Genomic DNA, 8,810 nt, shown 5'->3' with positions numbered 1-8,810 from the left:
ATTTCACAAAAGTGAGCCTTCAAGTTTTACTTGGGAAAGACCACCACGCTGTCACGACTCTGACAGCAGGTCAATAAAAAGGTCCAGGAAAATACACTTATCTAACTGCTGTGTAAGGATTATTTTATAGGCAGTTTCCCTGTAGTACACTTTACATCGTTATGTGTATTCCAGGAGCTGTTATGAACTACAATCTTATCATTTGAGATAAGACGCACTATGCAAGCAGTCAGATATGTCACAGTAACGTGGTATCACACCCCACACACGGCCGTGTTCTTACCCACGACTCCTGCTATGAAAACCAATGATAAAACATTTCCTTGTGGAGCAGGAGCAATTCAAATAGCTAAAAAGCGTTTGTTACTTCTGTTGACAATTTTGAAAGGTGAGGAAGCACACTGTAGGACAAGTTTTGCCATGAGATAAGATTATAACAATTTAAAGTGCATTTATCACTGGGAAGAGAATGCTTATTCGGTGATCTATCCGGGGCTTAGAACTAACTTTACCAAGACTTTAGATGATCACAGGTTTCACTTCTTACTGTGAGAGTGGAGGACACTCCTGTGACTTCACTTTTTCTAGCGTATGTGCATAGTAATGTGAATATTTATAAGCAAAATAAAAATATCTCCCGAAACAGGTACCCGTCTGCTTCATCCCTCTCTTTCCCTTCCCCACAGGGCAGAGAATAACTAACGCAGGAGCCGTGAGTCCCCGCTTGATGCACTCCAGAAAAATGCTCAGGGGTGACACGGGGAAATAGGGGCCGAGGGGACGGGCGCGGGGACTCCGCGGGTTGCCCGCGGCCTGGCTCCGGCCCGCCCCACCGCTCCCGGGCCTGGCCGCAGCGTGCCGGGGCCAGCCTCCCTCCGGGCCCGCCCCACCGCCCCCGGGGCGGGCCGCCCCCCGCCGCGACTCATATAGGGGCTGCCGGGGGTGCCGCCGGCACTGGCTGCGGAGCGGAACGCTCTCCCCTTTCTTCCGTCCCGGCAGCTGCTTTCCCTGGGCGACGCAGGTGAGCGGGCGGCCGGGGCCTGCGGGCGGCCGGGGCCTGCGGGCGGCCGGGGCCTGCGGGCGGCCGGGGCCTGCGGGCGGCCGGGGCCTGCGGGCGGCCGGGGCCTGCGGGCGGCCGGGGCCTGCGGGCGGCCGGGGCCTGCGGGCGGCCGGGGCCTGCGGGCGGCCGGGGCCTGCGGGCGGCCGGGGCCTGCGGGCGGCCGGGGCCTGCGGGCGGCCGGGGCCTGCGGGCGGCCGGGGCCTGCGGGCGGCCGGGGCCTGCGGGCGGCCGGGGCCTGCGGGCCGCTCCCCGCTGCGGCTCCCCGGGCTAAGCGCGTCGTTCCCCCCGCAGGCTCCTCCCGGAGAGAGGCGGCTGTCCCGTCCCGTCGCGGCTATGGCCTCCGTACCCTCCGCCGGCTGCCTCCTGGCCAAGAACCAGTACTACAGGAGTAAGTGCTCGGCGGGGCCGGGAGTGCCGGGGCGCTGCGCTACGAGCGCGGTACTTAGCCAGAACACCGCGGAAAGTAGGGAAACGAAGTTGTTTTGGACTTCAGCAGTCAAGAATAGACTCGGTTGTTTCGCTAGCAGTGTGTACGCGGTCATAATGTTTTTCACGGACTTCAGTGAGAGTTACGCAACCAGATCTCGGTGTGCTTTTAAGTGAAGGGTGCGTAGACTGAGAGATCAATTTACAGAAAAGTTTTAATATAAACAACTATAGTAGAATGGTGTCTGTAATACAGAAGTTATGCTTTGTAGCTAAGTAAGCTTATATTTGTAGATTGTTTGTTTCCTCCAAGATAGCAGCAGGTCTGAAAAATTCTTGGCATAGAAAAATTCTTGGCACTTAGCATAGTGTATACTTTCGAAGGATTTCCCCCCCACACCCCCCTTATGTGTGTTTCTGTTTTCCATGAACAGCAAGACAGAACTCGGAATCCAGTGTTTGTTCTAGCTCCTCCTGTTGTTCAGATCCTGTTAACATTGCCGACCAGGACAAAACTTTTCATGGTATTGTTCCCTTCTTTCAAATAGTCTTCTAGTTTTGTCTGTCTGCCTGTTACTCAGCCTGTGTCTAATGGTGGGGGCTTTTTCTCTCCTGGCAGGATTACCCGAATTAATTGATAAATGTTGGTGGATAAAAAGCTTTTTCCATAGTGAACCGTCTCCACCAACTGTTGGCAGAAAAACACTGTCAGCAAGCAGGTGAGTCCTGTTTTTACAACGATGGGGTTAACTTACTCATTCCATTTTTCTTTTTATGAAAGTTGTTACTAAACAAGTTGTAAACAGCTAAAACAATCTGGGGGTGGGGGGTGTGGTGCCATTTTGATGACTTAAAGATATTGCAAGTGTAAAGCTCTAGAAGCTTCCTATGTTTTCATTTTAATAAATGAACTCATATGCTGCTTCCCATTAAGCAAGTGCTAGTGACGATTACTGTTCTACATCTATAGTGATATTTATTTAATCATCTACCCACAGTACTTGCATGACTGTTTATGCAGTTTACCCATTTCACTTTATGTTAAAAATCTGATAGGAATGCATTCAAAAAATACTTGGGCAGATAAATGTCTTTGAGGAAAATACAATGATAATTCTGCTCATAACTTTTTCTATATATTTCTGCAGTACCAACAGTTGACTAGGACAGCATGCTGGCTTTTCTGACTGAGATACTACGTACAGACTTGTTTTTCTATGAGGCTTGGGATCTTCCTAATGTCTGGGTTCAGCTGCAAGAAGAAAACAAAACCTTTAGGAAAGTGGAAAAGTGTATTTGCAAAATATTTGTCAGTAGCTTAAATAATATTGCTTAATGGACATATCCATTGCCTACCTTGTTCATTACAGAGTTGCTGTAATTTGAGATGTCTCTCTAATGGAAGTTACCAAGATTAAATATCTTGATGACTTACTTGGTTAGTTAGAGAAAAATGACAGTAAAAGTAAGATATTTTAGGTTTAGGAGAAGTGTGTGTATTGAGTAACTCTGCAGTAGGTGATACTGTTAAGTTTTACCTTTAAGATACCAGCTCTATGGGCAGTCACACCGAGGCAAACAAGATTCTGGACTATGTCAGAGTAGGACTGCTGTATGGTACATGTTTTCTATCAAGTATTTGTGTACCAGTTACAGGGAGTAAGTTTACAAGAATGCTTGTTAATAGCTTTGCATTTAGAAAGCCCAGTTACACGAAGAAACTGATTGGTTTGGCCTCTTGAGAAGGGTACATATGTCTCAACCTCAAATACGCTGTACGACTCGTACATATCTACACATGTTGCTATTTGAGGAAAATGATACAAGAGGTAGATGGACACTGACATCCTAGCTCTGTGTTGGATTACTCTCACCTGCATTGCTGTAGCTTAAAGAGCTACTTGTTCTCATGTGACTAATACTATCAATATTCCCTACTGTCTGTCAGCTTAGTTATGTGCTAGGTCTGGCCAAGTGTTCAACTCAATCGCATTGATGTTATTAACCGAGTCTACCTTTGTCGTGATTCATGCTCTTTAAGATACTTTAACATAATTTCATTTGGTCTTCAGCATTGTCAAAGCAATACAGCAGATTTATTTTACCATGTATGACTGAAATGTGTTTAGAGGTCATAGAAAATAACAAGTATTTGGTTGGGTGATACCATTTCTGTAAATTATCTATGCAACTTTTTTGATGTACTATCACTAAACGTACTTGACTTTTGTCCATCACTGGATGACCTGACAATAGCAAACATTAATGTAGCCAGCATTTTTCATTGTAGGTTAATAGGTGGTCATGGTTATGCATAACTCCAGAGTGTATCAGGTGGTTGCTTCAGAAAGCTTGCAGTCTTGGTGAAGACAATAAGTTGCATATGACAACAGAAAAGAACACCATGCTGAAAACGTAGTTTCAGGAGTCATTAAATTTACTTGTTACATATCTGACTTCACTGCTCTTGTGTAGTGTCATCTTTGTCCTTTCTCTAAATGTACAGAATGAACTATTTTTTATACTAATATGTTTTATTAATAAAAATTTAATCAGTATTTGGTCTGACTTATTTTTAGCCTCTAATAACTGGTGTTCACTTGCTTGTGGTGCAGTTGGTGGGTGGTTTTTGTTTTATTTGGTTTGGTTTTGATTTTATTTTAGTGAAGTATTAGTGAAACTTAAAATTTACAGCAGTCTGTGTTGTGAGTGTCACATTCTTCCTTTAGTCAATTTAAAGTCTGATGTGAGCTCAAATGGAATGTAAGCTAGGAAAAAGACCCTAACATAATGTTGTGTTGTAAAGGAAGGGCTTGTTTCAAGAATGTGATTGTGTCTGTCTTTGAAGATGCTTGAAGCCATAGAAGAAAGAAATGCTGTAGCCCTTGGTGTACGTGAGAAGTGCAGGATTCAGAAACACTGTGGAAAAGTACAGTGACGAGCTTTTGTATTGCTTGCTGAGCTTAAGCTGCTTCTGTCCTTTTATAGTCAGAAAGCATACTGTTGGCATTCATCTGCTTGGGCTCTGAACTACTTGTTTTTGTAATGGCACCACGGTGATGGGAGACTGTGTTCTGGAGAGGTGCCCTTGTGCCATCCCCATCATCTTTTACTGTAATCAGCTCAGCATTGGAGTGGCACCACTCCCAACTCATAGTTATTTGTGCTGGTTCTTCAAAGTGGAGTTATCCTGCAATGAATCAACTCTATTAAATAACATCCAATGTTGCTATGACAAACTGCTGAGAGGATATGGGTAAAGTGGGCATTAAAGTGCTTGCTAGTGAAGGACTGCATTTTGTTACATCATGGTAATAAGAAAATGTCAGTTTTCCTGAATATCAATATAATATAACTTTGGAGGGAGGGGAAATCCAAAATTTAAATAATGTAAAGCGAAGCTGAGAGATATATGGAAGGGAAACTGTATTGTATAGCTGAAATGCAGTTTAGAATAAGAAAAATGGGAAAATATCTGGGTAAGACAGGTACAAATGTTTGATCAAAGATTAATTGTAGTAGAAAAAGTGTTTTTTCCTGTTAGAAGGACTATAGGTAGAGATATATATTTTATTGAAGTTAATCTGTATGTTGTTATCCATTTAGAAAATGTAAGTATCAGACAGGAATTATGCCATCATGTAAGTGCTATGTTAGATCAAATTATTGTCGCTGAGTTAGGAATGGATACATGGACTTGAAAAAGACTACTTTTTTTTTTTTTTTCCCTCAAATGCACATACAGCAGTAGTGATATTCAATAATGGGCTTCCAATTCTTTACTAAAAGGAAAACCTAAGTCATAGTCCACTGTTCCCAGTAATAACTGGTTTCAGGAGTCAAAATAAAAGACAAATTTTCCATCATTTGTTTTGGTTCAAGAAGGATGAAGTCTTCCTGTTGACCACATTTAGCGAGAGAAATTCATTACCATGAAGTAATCTTTTTCCCTTTAGTTGTGGTTTAGAAGGAATACCACGAAGTGGCATTTCTTTCCAAGAATTTTCTTGCCTGTATGCGAGTTAAGCAATACTACGTATTGTGGAGGGACAATAGTAAGGATTAACTGTAAAGACTATAACTATTGTTATTAAAAGGGATTTTTTTTTGTATACTAGTCTTTTTTGCAGAAGTGAGAATGATAAATGAACTCATTTAAGAAATGTACTCAATATAAAAATGAACAGGAAATCAAACAGAAATTCAAATTTGAGTTGTTAGGAATAAGTAATTTTTTTTTTTCTAGTATGTGCAGTGATTAAGACTCCCCTAAACAAGAAGTGTTCCTTTGTAAATTCCTGGAAAGGGTAATTTCTGTTTGTGATATTACATCACTCTGATATTTTAAAATGTGTGCAAATCCCCCTTTTTTTTTATTTTTTTTTCATGATGGTAACTAATCATGCATTATTTCCTCTTCAAAGCAGTTTCTCTCTTATTGTCCCTTCTCAACCCTTCTGCAAAGGAAAACCCAAGCAGGGTTCATTCCCACATTTCTACCAGGATTAATGTTGTTTGCAAAACATTTCTTGGATTATTGCACTGAGAGGTGGTGGTTGTGAGAATTTTGACTGTGACTATGTTCGGTATCCTGGCTGACTCTTCAGTGATGGAGGGATTCTGTCATATTTCTCTTGTCATGCACTGTGCCATTTTAAGCTGTTCTGGCAGCAGCAGATGTGAAATATACTGTATGTAATCACTGGAAGATAGGTCTTTCTAATAGAGTCTATCACTAATAGGGAAGAGAATCAGATCATTATATTGGGAGGAAGTTGGGGAAAAGCCTCTTTTTTCCACTTCTCTCTCTCAGAAACTGTGGAGGAAGCAATCCCTGTTTCTCAGCCCTCTGCCAAAAGAGAAGCTACAGCTCCCAGTTGTAATACTGAAATAAAAAGGCCCAAACAATACGCCTCGAACCAAAGTTGACTTCTGAGTGAACCCCTCGACCAGCAACCAGCATCTTATCAGCATGAAATGCAGCCATGGGAACTACCCCTGAGAACTATAAGTGAACAACAGGAAGGAACTCGAAATCTCAAACGTAAAGAGGAACTCGTCAGACGTGCCCGGATCCTGGCCAGATCCGGACATGCCTGAGTGAGGGAAGTCAATCTACCAGATATCTCCTGTGCGTTTTGTCATATAGATTTATAGATTGGTTTGTTAAACTGTAGAAAAGCAGGACCCTCTCACAGCAAAGACGGAGGCCTCACCTCCGAGCGGACGCCCTGCTTGGGACTTCCCAATTTCTGGGAAAGACTCTCCGATCCTTCGCTGTGACGGGGCTCCCCAGCTGATGCACGGGTCTGGGTGATGGTAAAGTATGAGGGCAATTGGTGATGGATCTTCCTTAATCACTAGGGCTAGCTTTATGTAGTAATAACTAGGTGCATTACCTTGCTTATTCTTTCTGCTGCTTTAAACTAAAGTAAAATAAGCCTATTTCTTTAACTTGGTGTCTGTGTCCTTTGTGTTAAGCCCGTTAATTGGCAAAACAAATACTCAATGGTATGTTGAGAGACATTCTATCGTGTATGTTTGTTGAAAATAGAATTATAAAAGTGCTTGCAGTCATGATGGCAGGACATGATCTGGACAAAGATACAATATTTTTATTAGATCAACTCATAACAGGAAAAAAAAGGGGCTTGTACACTCAAAAAGTTGTTGCATTTCTTAGCTGTATCAGCCATTCCATCTCCTTAAAATGTTGCAATCTTTGGTTTTAACAAAATTGATTTTCACTTATACCTGTAAAGCAGGACCTATAATCTCACTTTACTTGTTTAGTTGAGGTAGTTTAGCTGGGTACAAGATAAAACTGTCTACAGGTTTGTGAGGTGCTCTGAGGTAATAGCCTCTACCATACCAGAAGAGGACTGACAGGACTGGCTGGACACCAGTCATCCTCCTGGGATCATCTCCTGGACAGGCTGAGGCCAGGATGGCCAGGAGAAATTCATCAATACTGGGAATAACTTTTTAAAAAGACATTATTCAGGTTTTGGTTTGTTTTGCCATTTTTTTTCGGCTGTTGCTCTTTTTGCAACATGTGAAAAACCATCTCATCCTGACTTTGAAGTAGTCACTGATGGAGAGTAAAACACCCTAGTAAAATTTTCAGTGGTTGATCACACTCGCCTTTAAAAATCTTCTCCATTGCTGCCAACTTTAATTTCTCTGTTAATGGCAGTTCAGGGGTTAGTCAGGAATGCATGACTCGAATAACTAGCAAAAAAGTTTTAAAGTGCTGATTCTGCCTCCCCTTCAAGGATCTTGACAGTGATTTCCAAAGAGGTTGTATCATTTTGTTTAATCTCCAGCTACACCAACTTCAAGAAGTATTTCAGCACAATAGGAGTGGATCAATAGGTGGAAGCTACTGGAGATAATGCTTTTTGCTTCTGTGAGTCAAAGCTAAAAGCCAGGCTTTTAGCATATGTTTCCCACTAGTTTACTTATTTCAGATTGGGTGAGGACATACAAACTATTGCTAAGCCAAGTGAGAAGGGGTGATGATGTGGTTTTGGGATGGCATAAAAATATTAACCAGTTTGAAATCTTGGACCCTAAACCACATGCTTTATCCTGATTCACTTGAAAGTGAAATTTAATGAAAAGATTCCTTAATATCTCAAATCATAATGTTTAAAGAGTTCTACCCATTGCAACAAATTACATGTATGAAATAACACACAAATTCACTTTTTAAAAAAATTTAAAAATAACTTCCGATCCTCTCTGATGACATGTATCATGCAATTTTGCGTGTTTAATTCTGCTGCCGCGTTATATATAGAGTAGCTTCTTCATCTCAAAAAAAGCACTTTACATTTTGGATAACATTTTGGAACCTATAATAGGTTCTTACAATAAACCTATTTTTGGTATAACCTATCTAAGAACATCTAAATTGCAAGTTTCACTGCCTCATAATAGTGCAGAAATTAAAGGATAATACTAGGGGTAAAATACACAATGAAATAAGTTCCTTTGAATAGCTATTTTCCCATCATATTTTAACCAGGTTAATTTAATGCTGTCATGACTCCAGTCAGACCACCTGTACATTTAAGTTCAGGTGAAATCTAGAATTACTACTGAATCACACAGACAGTATGTGTTAGTGGCTAGATAATTTCTCCATGGCAGTAGCAGATTGAGCAAAGTCTTGAATGTAAAGCAAGGTACATTGTATGTAGTAATCCCTTCATGTTTTCTTACAATAGAATGCCTGCCTACAAAATATGCAATCAATTTGGGGAAAAAAACAAAACACGGCACCAAAAAACCTTTCTTGTTCTCATTCTATTCTTTCCAA

The 8,810-nt window shown here is 41.6% G+C and overlaps 1 protein-coding gene across 1 annotated transcript; it reads left to right on the top strand.

The window, feature by feature from the left end:
- Window positions 1–809: 809 nt before the first annotated feature.
- On the top strand, window positions 810–4,044 carry PPDPFL (pancreatic progenitor cell differentiation and proliferation factor like). The gene is made up of 5 exons (XM_042798246.1): window positions 810–1,021; window positions 1,352–1,448; window positions 1,921–2,010; window positions 2,106–2,205; window positions 2,635–4,044. Exons 2-5 carry the CDS (start codon window positions 1,394–1,396, stop codon window positions 2,645–2,647), a joined length of 258 nt encoding a protein of 85 aa, XP_042654180.1. The 5' UTR covers window positions 810–1,021; window positions 1,352–1,393; the 3' UTR covers window positions 2,648–4,044.
- The last annotated feature ends 4,766 nt before the right edge of the window (window positions 4,045–8,810 follow it).

Source organism: Tyto alba, unplaced genomic scaffold (genome assembly GCF_018691265.1).
Source record: "Tyto alba isolate M040663 unplaced genomic scaffold, T.alba_DEE_v4.0 Super-Scaffold_27, whole genome shotgun sequence".
NCBI classification, from domain to species: Eukaryota; Metazoa; Chordata; class Aves; order Strigiformes; family Tytonidae; genus Tyto; species Tyto alba.
Note: the sequence above shows the minus strand (reverse complement) of the source record. Positions and strands in the feature narration are given on the sequence as shown.